At 37.0% G+C, this 14592-nt stretch overlaps 1 protein-coding gene across 1 annotated transcript; it reads left to right on the top strand.

Moving 5' to 3' along the window:
- Positions 1–11274: 11274 nt before the first annotated feature.
- Positions 11275–13168, top strand: LOC111224940 (leptin-B-like). Its single transcript, XM_022749646.1, has 3 exons — positions 11275–11338; positions 11546–11702; positions 12095–13168. Exons 2-3 carry the CDS (start codon positions 11547–11549, stop codon positions 12407–12409), a joined length of 471 nt encoding a protein of 156 aa, XP_022605367.1. The 5' UTR covers positions 11275–11338; position 11546; the 3' UTR covers positions 12410–13168.
- Positions 13169–14592: the final 1424 nt, after the last annotated feature.

Below are 14592 nucleotides of genomic sequence, written 5' to 3'. Positions count from 1 at the left end.
CCTGCATCCATCGTTTTAAGGCCAACGAGTAGGTGCCATGCAATCCTCTTTGAACACCGCACTGATCATCCTTTACTGTAAAGGTGGACCAACCTGAGCAACGTCTCTAAGACCAAGAGCTTAAAGTGGTGAAGGGCCTGTAGGACTGACACTGCGAAAATTAGATAATTGGAGCCCGGTCGAGACATCGTAGATACACCACATGTTATTCATCCAGTAAATGAATAATAAAACAACATCTTCCATCAGTGTATGACGTATAACAAAGTAAGATGAATATGGGACAATGTAGGACACATTTGGAGAAAGAGCAGCATAGAATGTGACACTTTTTTTCCCACATATGACGCATGTGGTGAGGTAAGTGTGGCAGATGCCTACGTGTGCAGATGGTCCAGTCTGTTGGTCCCTATCCGCCCTGGGCTTGACGTAACACCCATATACAGGCATAGGCCCCATCATCCAGATGTGGTCCTGTGCTGTGCATGCCTCCTGAAAAGACACCACAAAAGCCCTTTTTTAAAAACTCCCTTTTTTATGAACTTGTTCTTTACTGGAGCATGAAATTTCATGATGTAGGTCTGCACATTGACTGGATTTACACTTGCAGTTTAGCTTGTGTTTAATCCTATGTCGCAGGTTTTTTTAATATTTTTTTCAGGATTTCAGTAAAAAGTTCTGTTAGATCTTAAATTCAGGTGTAATTTTTTAAAATACTTTTTCTAATGGGTTTATGAAGAAGACCAAAATACAGCTGCAAACACAGCTCAGAAATAATTCTTGTAATGATAATTGCTGCAGGTTGAAACAATTCAAGATCATATGTGCAATGTTATTCTCTAGAATACTGACTCAGTTTGCATTAGAGGTCAAACTTAAACCTGTTTAGATTTGACAAATGATCAAAATAGGTCTTATTTTACATTACATCTATTTAAGCTTCTGAAAAAGCTGAAAGAACAAAATATAAGTAAAGGGAGGTATGGTAATATCTTCAACATGATGTGAGCTCCATTAATAATCCCTAGAGTAAAATCCTTTCTAAAACATCTTTCATTGTGTTATATATCCATACTGTCTTAATAGAATAGCAGTGACTAATTTGTTTTTCTTGTTTGGTACAACAGATAGCATTTATTATAAATGGAATAGTCCCTTATAATAAAAGTTCATCAGTTGAGAGACAGTTCTAATCAAAGTTATAATGGCAATGCAAACTTCATGAAAAGCACATAAAAGAGACTAAATGCATGCTCAATAAAGCTGCAATGGTCAAAAATGTAAATATTTGAACATGAAGTAGGGAAAAGGTGATAACTAGTCAGAATATGTTGTAAAAGAGCATTTTATTGTATTGTATTGCCAGTAAGTGTAAAGAATTAGATTCTCAAAACACATCTTTGCTGATTTTGTTGGGTGAGAAGTTGATGTGAATCACCCAAGTACGCCACATTATTTGTGAGCAGTTTCGACCTTCAGCAGATGGTGGCTTTACAGGCAATTATTTCATTATGATCAGGGTGTGGCATGGGATGAAGCAACTACTGGTATCACTGAATTCACACAGTGTGAAAGATGTAGCTATGTATTTGGTGTTTTCTACTGTCATCTCCATAACATGTGGTGGCTGGCTCGTGATGGTGGGCAGTGGCGGGGGTAACTGAATGTTTTATAGTTCCTGGTTTCGGTATCGGCTGATTGGATGTGGTGTGTTTTAACAGTTTTAACATGGTCTTAGAGCTCTGACATGTTTGAAACTGATGAAGTGGAGTTTTGAATTATCTGCTTGAATGTCAGAGATTTATTGCTGCTGATGATTTTCTGAATGGAATTCTAAACTGGTCAAGTGAGAGTGGATGAAAGGTGAAACCCAAAATCTAAACTATTTTCCAAATGTTACTGAAATGAAGAGTTGGTTTGTAAAAACAGTTCCTCCAGTTCTTATGTCACATCACACAGGTAAAGCTCTGTCATATCACAACTGGTCACATCAGCACTGACCTTCCTTCCGAGGAACAGAACTCAATGAAAATGATGTTTATGAAGCAGTTTGCTCTGAACCTCGAGACAGTTCATACTGTAGTGCTATTCTGCGTGAGATCATCTTCTGCAATGACCAGTCCAGAGAGAATGAGAGCTGAAGCTTGTGAATGGTGTTGGTGAGGTCCAATATACATCACACCGTGGGATTTACTACCCAAAAGAAAGAGAACACCTTTCCCCTTTAAGGACTGAACTGTACCAGCTCACTAATCTGCAGAGAAGACCAGGGTGAAGTCGTGTCTCATCAGGTGAAAGGATGAGGTGATGATGTCAGGTGTCACCACCTGTCAGGTGAAGACGGTGGAGTAGAAAATGGTTGCAAGCCTTTTTCCATCCCAAAGCTGTGACAACTTTGGCTCCTGGAAATGTGGAGAGGACAACAAAGACCAAGTCAAAGACCATAATAACCAGCACCATACTGTCCTGCATAACATCTGCGTGAATCATCTTATTTTTCAGCCATTCTTATCAACTTGGCGGTGGAGTGAGGGAGGAACCTCCAAATGACTCAAAATAAGAAGGGGCTATCACAAGCTTTTTCTAATGTAAACCTTGGACACAGTTTTGAATCACTGTAGTTGAATCATCAGGACTTCTGCACTCAAATTCATCAGGAAGGAGCCTTCAAGATAATAAAGCTATTTACAGTTATCGTCTCTTTCAGGGGGAAAAAGGCGACTTCCTTTGGTTCTTTTGGTGATGGAACATTATATGTGTTTCTTAAGGACCCCTAATCAACTGTAACACCCTTCAGGAACATTCATTTAATTATGATAGAATCACTCAGTCCAGTCAAAATCAACATTATGATATTGAGCCTAAAGTCTCTGTTTAGGATCCATTGATGATATATGACTTATATGAACCAGTGTCCCACTCTTAATTACAATGAAAATGATGCTGCTCTTCTTCAGTATTGTTTATTGAAGATCTTATTGACATCATTTTTTCTAGGATATTTTAGTTCAGTTTCATGTAGCAGCATTGTCAGCATCTATACATTTTATCACATCTTTGTCGTTCTCCACATTCCATTCATTGTGTCTGCAGTCAGCGGGGTGTCTCCCTTGGCCATTAAGCATTAACAGTTTACAAATTTGTGATATTCAATGAGAAGATCTGTAAAAAACAATATTTCATGATTCCTGCTTTGGGTTTTTGTAGATACATTCTTTAAGAAAACAGTAGGAGATGTTTTGTGAATGAAGCCAAAATGAATCATGAAAGAATAGAACTCATAGAGTGAGTCAAGAAAACAGGGTTCATATAAAGGTGTGGCGTTCGAGTAGACAACTGATTTTTGATAAAGAGACTTTTAGGAAGCTTAGGGGCAATATGTTTCATGTGTTTGTGAGAGGTTGTGTAATTGTCACCTATACACCTGTTGTCTTTTTGGTATCACCTGTAGAGTGATCAGCCATTTTCTGGACAAATAAACAAATAAATAAAATTGGTATTAAAGAAGTAACTAGAAACACGTATTTTCTTTTACCATGCAGTTTGAAGTACTTTGTGCCCTGTAGATGCCACCCATTTTGAAAACTACCTGTTTTAGAAAGGCCTTGCATACATCTGATGCGCTGACGGCTCTTTCCCCTTCTGTAGGTGCTGAGGACATCGCCACAAGATCATGAAACACTTTGTCCTTTGTGGGTCTTTTTGCGGTCTGGGCTTGCTGTTCCTAAGGCAGTAGCCAGGAAGCCCTTACCCCAAAAAGTATCTGCACTGGATTCTGGCATCTGAAACAGACGCCGCAACTTCTTTCTTCTGGATGGAGCAGTGAGTATCTCCCGTCTCTGTGGGTGATTCAGAGCGAGGCCTCTACTTATTAGTGACTTACACACAGTACTTTAAGGTGTTTTAACATATGACACAATCTGAGCTTGTCAAAGGCTTGGCCAAAGTTAGGTGTGGCTTTTGATCAGTTGGGAAATACAAGAATAGGATTTTTAAAGAGGAAGTATGTGAGGGAAATAATACAGGATGTGGTTTAATCGGAACAAGCAACCTGAGACAAATCCAATGCAAGTAGTCTTATTACAGTAACAGATTGACAGGCGCTTGACTCACCTCGACTTCAGATTGAAAAGTGTAAAGCTATAGTTATAGATATAAAAAAAAATTTAACGAGTCAGTACACATACAGTATATTCTTCACTGTTCACAGCAAAGGAAGAGCCATTAGGTTGCAGATTTATATACTGTATGATATCTATACTGAATATCCTATTTGTGTCCATAGAAGAATCTAGATAAAAGCCATTACTCGTTTTCCATTAGTTCATGCTTATACACAGGAGCAGATGGAGACGGATGTCGATTATGGACAGAGGTTAAATTAGTCAAAATGACAGTGACGTTTCTCTTAAATTTTGTACATTTAAAGCATATGACAAATTCTGCTTTCATCATGTCATATAATACTAGTCTGTCTTTCTATCTTTGTTTTGGAACAGTGGATGTAGATCTGCGTCATGTTAGTTTTTTCTTATCCGGTTAAAAAAATTATACTAATAGGCTGTCTTCATGCATTTGTGGGTACATTTTCAATGATTTTGCATTATCCCTGTGTGTAAGTGTATTGTGGAAATAACATGATGTAATGGTTTGCTTTTCATATCCTGTACGTCATCAGGTCCAGCGCTATAAATTCAATCTGTACACTCCAAACATTTTAGATTATATGCTATAGAATTTCTATTACATTTATTGATTATATACCCAATAGAAATACATCACATCATATATGTTACAGGAGTATCTGTTTAAGTATTTTCTAAAATAACATATTTATGAATGGAATAATCACCAGGTGAGGGATTTATAGAATTACCTCTAGAAACAATGTGAAAAGGATGAATGAGCTGAGGGAAAAGAGACATGCAGCTTCGAGCCTTTGACGTCCTATGTATTATATAAACATGATTATTTATCCAAACCCATGAGCTTCCACAATGTGGTTTTTGTACGTCAGAACCTTAGGCAGTTTTTGCTTCTTGTGCGCTGACGAGGACGCTTGCTCAGACCATGTGACTCCATTGCTCAGTGAGTGTTTGTATGCATGTGTGTGTACTGTACATACAGTGCATGCTACATAGTGGGCACATACAATGAGGAGAACATGTTAAGTGAGGTTGTGCAGATGTGTTGTGTCCTTCATTGTAATGGCAGTGGTAATCTCTTTCCATCTGTACTCTCAACTCTACTCCCCTCTCTGATTTTATATTGTAACCTGTTCTCTTGACTGCTTCTCTGCTTGTGTGGTCATACATGTTCATTTTTATTTAAAGTCACTCACCTTTTTTTTCTTGTGTGTCATCTTGTGTTTACATGTTCATTACTGTAAGCTGGACATATCTTGAGTGTCTTGTGTCTTGTTAAATAAAGATTAAATAAAATCAAGATTGTACTGTCTTCTTGTCTGTCCAATATTTTATAACCAATATGAATCCTTCTTTGGATTTGCAAGTGTTTCAGTACTCTGTGTATGTCTAGAGTGCTATATGCTTTTTTATGATACACATACTAAATATTACTAAATACTGATACAAACATGGCAATTGTGATCTCTCTGTGATTTCTAATTCTCTTTTGAAGAATCGCTTTACAAGAATTTGTCAGAGGTTTAACGAAAACCCAGCTCCTTAGATATTAAGTACAAATACACTACAGCTACAACTGACGCACATCATACAAGAATAACACACTAATTCTTTAAAAAGTAATACAGACTTTACGGTCCAAAAACAGCGCCAACTGTTCCTACACTAAACCACTGACTCTTCCTGCCTTGTGGGTGGCTGCAGTATCACAGACTAACATGAGTAACATGTTTTCCAGTAGACAGGGCCCTTGCTTCCATTAATTGACCTAACAAATCTCTGCCTGACCTTCAGATTGGAGCTAGAGATTCCCAGTTAAATCATGACTGTGGCCCGCAATTTGTGTCACACATCGCCCTGGGAAATAGGGCAGCGCCTCATCCATGTCATCAGATAGGGACGTGGGTTGGTGGATGCACTTTTGCTCCTCTCCCACTTGTAATGGAGTAAATTAAATTGGTAACCACAGGCAAAAGACAGTGAAAAGGATTTTCTCTGTCTCACATTACTGCACAATCTCTATTTTCAATATCTGTGGCTCCATGTAATTTGATACAAAATAAATATTTGGGCAGAAGAAGTGTATTTGGAGTATTTTTCATGTCTTCACAATGGTGAAAAATTATGATTTTCTCTTTAAAATATTTTCATACATATGAAACAATGAAGCATATCAGCCGACAGAACAGATGGCTTAAAAATATTAATAACAAAGAGGAAAATAATCAGATCAAACAGTTTGACAGGATGGACAGAACTTGCCAGTTGTAACACTATAAACACAAACGTTTAAAAAAGAAAGGAAGAGAGTTGTCTGAAAAGGTAAAAGAGAATCAAATATTCATAAAACCATGGGGAACTTCTGGGATACACCACATTAAAATACTTGCTGAAGATCTATTGTAATTCAATATAAAGATCCACAATAATTCAAGGTCATAAATGCATGATTTCGGAGATGATGCATTTCATAGGAGATTCTTTAAGGCTTGTCTTGAAAGGGAATGAATAAAAAGAGTAGAATTGTCATATAATGTTGAGACATACTTAACACAAACTGATGAATTGGTCCTCTGTTAAATCTCTGGGTGACTGTAGCCCTCCAGAGGATGTGTTGAGAACTGCAACCAAGAACACAATGCTGCTCCATCACATAGACGAACAAAACACTGTTCAAAAAAAGTACTGAAGCGAATTCAAAAAGTATTCCAGTAAAGTTTTCAGAATTCCCAGCTGGAAACAGACATGTTTTATAACAGGTGTATTTAGTTAAATTATCAAATTCATACTGGTAGTCTCCTCCCAATGAGGTATTCACACCAAAGTTACGGTAAAAAGTGTTAAACATGAATGATTTAATGCCTCATTTGGTGAAACACAATATGCTCTCTGAGCACAAGGTTGCTATTCTTGGCTTTCGGTTTTCCAAAGGTCTGGTCTGTGTTTTGGTTTTCAGTCTTGGTGTTGTTGCCAAACACTGCCGAGTATTTTGTTTCAACTCAATGATGTGATTAAATTTAATTGCAAAAAGCCTGCTTATAAAAGAGGTTTTAAGTGACTTGAGTGGACTCAGCAGAAAATAAATCTTGTTCCAGTCATTCATGCTGCTGGGAGGACTGGCAGCGTGATTGTGTTTTTATTCAGGCCACTGGAGATGACGCAAAAAATTAATCATGCAGAAGTTTTGGTAGATGCGTCATTACTTTCAAGACCAATAAACTCCTTATGGTTAAAACATCATCCCAAGTGTTGTAGTCTGCAGTTCTCTGCAGTTGTATTTGTCTGTTAGTTAAACAGTGAAAAAACGACTGCTGCAGCAACTTGGACAGGAATGTTGTCACATTAGCTAGACTAAATTACAAATACAGATTGTGGATTTTGACCATGTGGATTTACTTCAATATTGCATGTGCAATATTAAATTCACAGCAGTTCAAAAGTTTGGATTCAAATTCTAGTTCTTAACTTCTGAGGACGACAGTTTAAATATACAAAGAGGCAACAATTTTTAGGGGACAAGCTAATGCTAACTTTGGCAAAGGGTTAGCTTTTTATTGCATTTATTTAACTAGAAGGAGAATTTAACAAGAATAACAGTCTATAGCAATGTTAGCGGCTGTGTGAGACTGTACAGAGGTTTGCAGCAAAATGCTAACTCCAGGATGCTAAAATGCTCACAGTGACAATGCTAAGGTGCTGATGTTTAGCAACTAATGATTACCAAAATTTGTCATATTTTGGAGGTCCATTGTCGGCATGCTAACATTAGTTAATAAGCGCTAAATGCGAGGTACACGGGTAGCAGATGGGAATGTCATTAGTTTTGCAGGTATTTAGTCAAAAACAAAAGTATTTGGCAAATCAGATTTTTAACTTGATGGTTGCACTAGATGAAAAGGTAAGGGAACACCAGAGGTATTAGAACTTATCCCGAGGGGGCAAAAAATAATATCTCTAAATTTCATTGCAATCTATCCAATAGTTGTCAAGCTATAGAGGAAAAGTCAGCAAATCACCAAAATAATTAGGATTCATCCTGTAGGGACTGTGGATGATGTATGAAATTGCATGGCAATCCACCAAGCGGTTTTGAGATATCTCAGGACTAAAGTGGTGACGACTGATCGACTCAACCGACGATCAACAATTCCATTCATAGAGCCACACCGCAAATGCAGCTAAAAATAGGTGAGTAAAACTATTTTGGTTTGAAATAAGGTAAAAAAAATTCTCATAAGCAGCATAAGCATGATTCATGATAACTGAGATTCCAAGGAAAATACACGGCTTTCGGTTTACAACTAAACTTTGGATAAATCTGTCCGCGATGTCTGATCCTTTGGGTGATTTAAGTCTACTATACAGTCATTCACTTTGTCATGTGGATTAAACCACAGCTATTTCCTGTGCAGACAAGGCATACTGGTTCCCTATAACAATGGTGCACTGAAATTTTTTTTTCACCAGAAGGGGGGTCAGTTGGTGATGAAAAAAAAAGGTGGCCATATGCCACATCAGCTTACTGGAATTGAACAAAGCAGATATTCCAATAAATTGCTCCTCCCTAGTTTCCATTTTAGACTCCTTGCATCATCGGCTTCAGAAGCAAAGTGTTTCCATCTGCGTCACATTCTTACTTGAACATAAAGGAGCAATGTGTTTGTGTTCCGTAGCCCAACTGAATGGACGAGACAGTTTGTTTTGGCAAGTTACAGTATAAGATTCCTGTTCTTGCAAACAAAATCATTAATTAAAGTTCTGGGAATCTTGTGCCACCAGGTCGCCGACTACAAAACAGGGTCTCAATTAGTTAGAGTTTAAATGGGAGATGGATGCACAACAGCAGTTTATGAAAAGAATGATGAAGAAGAATCAGTTGACTGAAAAAGTTCAAAGCTATGTGACTGATTAACATAATTCATCCACTACCTTGGCTGCAGAGGAATAATGTCTATTTGGCATAGTTAGCTCATAGTTATTAGAAAATAAATACGATAATTGCATTAAAAGCTCCTTATGTTATCTAGACGGATGTAGATGAAGATGAACACAAACAGAAACTCGCAGAAAACTTTGAACTTAGCTTAAAAATCCAAATGTTAATGTAGCCAGTTGTCCCACATCTTCAGTAAACTTGTCAACCTAAGAAATAGGTCGGTATATTTGGTATAATTCACACCTTCTACACAAAATACCATAGCAGGAATTTCCTCAATATGAAGGACGAGCATACGTCCTCCAAAAGTTGTAACCAAAACCTTTACTTGAGAACAAGAATAGCTTAAAGACAGGTTACCTCCCTGTCGCAGGGATTCCACACATGTAAGTGTGTTTTGGAAACTGCGAGGCATGTAAAACATGCACGTTTCTTTGTTTTCTTAGTGTTTCGTCAACTAGAAAACAAGACTGGCAGATCAGTTCAAGTGTCTGTCACTAATGTTGGCTTTTATTCTTCTAGTGGTGAGTTTAACACGTGTCATTTCAACATTTTCCACTTTAAAACCCCTTTTTAAAAAAGTCATGACATTCTCATGCTTTTAATTTTGAGGAAATATTTCCTCCCAGCCTTGTGCTGGGCTGCATTCATGCAAACCTCAGTGTTTGGTGATACTGAGAAAGTACTCAATAATACCGTTAACAGCCCATTCTGAACCTGAGCATAAGAACTGTGTTTTCCCTAAAGGCCTTGGATTTTCCATCAGGGCTGTTGGTTAGTCCGCTGTCCTTCAGCTGTTGGCCTCAGAGTCACTAATGCGGCAAAGCCAGATTGAGCCTCCTAAGGGGAGCGATGTGTCTGTTTATGAATTAAGCCGAAGCTGAAAGATGATCCTTCTTGGTTTCTGAGGGTTTGTGTTTTGGGTTTCCATCATTTTCACCAGGACGAAGCCAAAGAGAACCTTGATGGGGCTTATATATAAAAAGGAGAGTGAGCCGACTTTATTAGACAGTACTTTGTAAAGAAGAACTTACTCTTACAGTAAACTTTCACAAACTTTGGCAGAGACTGCACTCAGTGATGCATTCAGGTTTTTCAGTAAAAGCGCTGAGGGAGCTTAGTGTAATTCCCCATTTAATGTGAGAAGTACCTGGGTTGAACAACCTTGAGGATATACAGGTGACAGCGCTCACAGACGGTTTGACTTGGCTGTCATGGTGTCACTGGTGTTATTGGAAATTCTGTCATTGGCCACAATAAGGGAACTCTCATCGAGGAAACACAGATTTAAGATAGTGTGCAGCAAAATTGAGAATGTCCTTGCAGTAAGTACATAGACATTCACTGAAAACCTTGGCGGTTGGAGCATCAGGCCTTCAGACAAAACTTGAAAAACACCTCCAGAAACCGCCACAGTTTATGAACTCTGTGTGCCGTTATTATGTTTCTATTTTTAACTTGTTGCTGCTTTTGCCTCTAACAGCAATAATAAAAACAGGTAGACAACGTCATAGGCTTCACGTTCCAGCAAAGACAAGATTTCACGGTTCTTCATTCCATGTATATCTCAAAAGTGAGATAATTGCTTTCAAAGACATATAAAGAAAATCAGAGGACAGTTAAAGATGCCTCTGCAAGGAGATGATGACTCACTGCCTTTACGCTGAATTACAAGATGGCAAATACCATTTTCTCATCTAATATTGCAAGGCATTTCACCTATGTATAAGATGGCATTAACATACACATACTTTATTTCCATTCTTTCCTTCTCTAACGTATCATCTGTTTCTTTGTCTACTTGTGCACATGGGTATTAGTCAGTTTGTGTTGCATGGTGCCAGCTCAAGCTACAATCTACCTACACATTTTCCATTTCTTAAGAGTTAAGATTGAATTGAGACATCAAAAACAGGCTTACATCAGTAGACACGCACTCAGCAACTGAAATAATCAACTGGGAAGCAAAAGTAAGAACACAGGTTGAGTGCAGGTTCCAAGTAACTGAGTCAGAAGAATGTGATCTGTCTTTTTATGGAATTTGGTATGATTTTCCTGCATAATCAGAGCATGTTGAGAAGTTGACCTGTGAGGGTCAGGCTCAGGTTTGAGTCGGGGGAGGAGAGAGGAGGGGAATGGACCCAGGCTAGACTCACGTTCAGAGCAGACTATTTAAATGGGGGAAACCTGCAAAGAGGCATGTGTCATCTCTCTGTCATTCAGTGGTACAGGAGCACAGCGACAAGTCAAATAACAGGTAAGGCTATTACATGATATTTTACAGTATACGAGAGTATTAGGGTGGAGACATAAATTATGACAATATTATACATAAAGTAAAGTGTATAAAGTAATGCTGTAATCTTTTATTAAGTAAAATAGAGGCTTTAATATATCTGTTAGTTACTGAGCAGTTGTTATGGGATCTTTGTCATTTTCATAACCGAGTTACTTTTTGTTTTAGGATGCGCATCCTTCTGGCCCTTCTATATGTTTATCTTGTGGCAGCTCCTGGTTGCACAAGTCCTCCCAGAAAGGGAGACTCCATGAGAAATACCATCCACAACATAATGAATATCGCTCAGATAACTCTGGTCCACATTAAGAAACTAAGGACAAAGGTATGCACATTGCTTTATATGAGCACAGTTCACCAGTTTTTAATTTTTCTAATCAGTGTGTTTTTAGGAAAGTGTAGGATGTCCATTGTTTTCTGGTCTTTTTTCAGAAAAGAGTAAATGATGATGATGATGATTAATATTATTATTATTATTATTATTATTATTATTATTATTATTATTATTATTATTATTATTATCACTGTTATCTTTTTTAGCTTTGCAAGAACAAGTTTAACTTTAGGCAAAATTTTCGGAGAACACATACATCACGGTAATGTAACAGTATAAAGAAGTACATCAAAGTAAAGAAGATTTATTCATTAAGCTTTAAATATTCCCTCTCAAACTAAGCAACATATTGATATACATATGACTTTTTTTTTTTCTTTTAGTTGCCAGTATCCCCACAGATAGAAGTCACCAGTCCTTCCATTGACGGACTTATCAGTATCAGCCATGACCTTGGACTTTTGGACAATGAACTACAGAGCACAGATCTCCTCAGCCAGATCCATGCTGATGTCTCCAGCTTGGAGGGAAGTGTGCGCTCCCTCGCTCTGACAATGGACTGTACCATCCAGGCCAGACCCAGTGAAGAGACCGGGGACAGTTTGTTCCCAGACAGTCACCTTTACCTGACTCTGATCAAGGTGCAGCGCTATCTGGAGAAATTGCTTCTCAACAAGGACAAACTCAAGGTCTGTTAAGAAATCCACTCTTGTATCATATATATGTCAAGTCTTGCCATAATGCAAATATAAAGAAGATTATTTGCACAAATAGCTCGGTGTAGGCAACAGTGTAATTTGTCTTTGCACATACTATTTTTCTATAGTAGCATAATAACTGGACTTCTGTCACATATTGATGAAAAGTATGTGAATAACATTTTCAGCCGAATTCTCAATACTCAAGCAATAATACTTTTCCTTTGGTTGCAAAAAGGTTTACATGTAATGCAGGTAGCTTTTCAAGTGTGTACTCTTTTTTATCTCTCAAATTTTTTGAAAAAAAGTTTTTATAGAAGTTTAAAAAATATTTGAACTGTAGATGTATTTTATATAATCTGTAGATTTATTTATGTTATTTGGGTATGGGAACAGATGTTTCTTCCAGTATGTTTTACAATTTGAAAGATGTTTTGTATGTTGGTGTGGGTATTCAATTCAATTATATGCAAGCTTTTTTTCAAGGAAAAGTATGGAATCTATTTGATGAATGTGTTATGTTAATGGTATTTGATTTGAAGTTTACTGTTTATCGCAGAAACATTAAGCTTACAACTGAAAGCAACAGAGTGTGAGACTTTTTTTTAGCTGAAATGTCATTTGTTATATTAAACTCTGCAATAAAGATTTTAGTCAGTATTTTCTGCCTGTAGATTTGACTTTATTTGTGTGTTATTGTGGAAACAATTCTAATGTTTTTAAATTCTGGTCAACTTTCTGTTCGATTAAATTTCACTGCTGGAGAAAATAATGAAAAAATTTAAATGTAATATTGACCAACTTTATCAATCTAAATGTAAATGTAATCTCAGGCTTTGAGTTTTCTAAAATAAAATAATGAATCTATGTCAGAAGTGTACACCAAAAATATAAATGAATATTAAATATAAGGTCTGTTTCTGTAACATAGACACTTTATTGGAAAGACAACATACCATAAAGTCAAATTTTAATGTATGTTCAGGCTTTTGTAACAATCATGGCAGTGTGTCACCATAAATGTTTGTAATAGTACTATTACTATACTACTACAACTACAACTACAACTACTACTACCAATTATGGTATGATTTATGATGTGACATGAACTAGAGTTTCTGTGAGAAGTTAATCACTTAAAAATCAGACTAACCAAGAGTATATGGCGTTTCAATTTTTGTTTTATACATTGCTTGAACTATTGTATTCTGTTCATAATTCATACATTTGCTTTAATATATTGTCTTTTTAAACCTACAGTAGAAAAGATTTTTTCAAATATTTCTTCAGTGTGTGATGAACAAAATGGTCTCTCTCAATATTTAAGCACATTTTTTTCAGAAACTGCAGGGTCACTGGTGGACAACATTTCATGATAGAGACAACAACAAAAAAATATACAAAAAAACCCAAAAACCGAATAACAAAAGAAAAAGCCTCTCATAGCACTGAATGAATCATAACATAACATCCTTCTCTGTAATACTGTGTGCTCTGTACAACAGAGGTCAACATTTTGGCAGTGTGGCCAATTTGGGCAAAGCACAAGAATGTGCCATTAAAGTTTGAACTCTGACCCACATACAAACACACTTATAGTAACATCATCATGCAGAGCGGTCTTGTGACACATACACAACTGTAAAATATTACAGTACACTGAACACCTCAGCTAAAACACACAGACAGGAGTGAAGTGATTTCTATGCTTAAGCAGACAGATGAGAGCTGAAATTATTCTTATAATTGTGCTAAAAATTTAGAAAAATGGAGGGAAAAAAATTATTAAAATGTAGAAAGAAGCATCTGTGCCAAAGAGGGCACTGCACTGCTCAAACCGGGTTACTCAAAATATTGATTTACTGTACAATATAATCCAGATCCAGGATTCCTTCGGAAATTTTTGTTTAAAGGAGGGAAAACAAACAAGAAAGAAAGAATGAAGACAGAATGCAAAACGGAAGAAGTGTGTATACCTCACAAATGAGAATCTAGCTTCGCGTATAAAATACAAACTAATGAGAACACATTTCACGGGAGATATAAATCTGATTTGAATTTCTCTAAATTGTGTGTAAAGTATTGTGATTTTGTAGAAATGTCAACATAACTTGCATACAGATCAAGACCGCCAAGAATGTGGGCTCGTTTTTAGGAAAAGAGAAAAACTACATGTAACCACG

Source organism: Seriola dumerili, unplaced genomic scaffold (assembly GCF_002260705.1).
Source record: "Seriola dumerili isolate Sdu_G_001 unplaced genomic scaffold, Sdu_1.0 BDQW01000138.1, whole genome shotgun sequence".
NCBI lineage: Eukaryota > Metazoa > Chordata > Actinopteri > Carangiformes > Carangidae > Seriola > Seriola dumerili.
Note: the sequence above shows the minus strand (reverse complement) of the source record. Positions and strands in the feature narration are given on the sequence as shown.

Bases quoted from the DNA above. Each gene is read 5' to 3' on its own strand.
- LOC111224940 (XM_022749646.1), top strand. From the start codon at position 11,547: ATGCGCATCCTTCTGGCCCTTCTATATGTTTATCTTGTGGCAGCTCCT. The intron at 11,703-12,094 runs GTATGCACATTG...TTTTTCTTTTAG, and splicing joins TTAAGAAACTAAGGACAAAG to TTGCCAGTATCCCCACAGAT.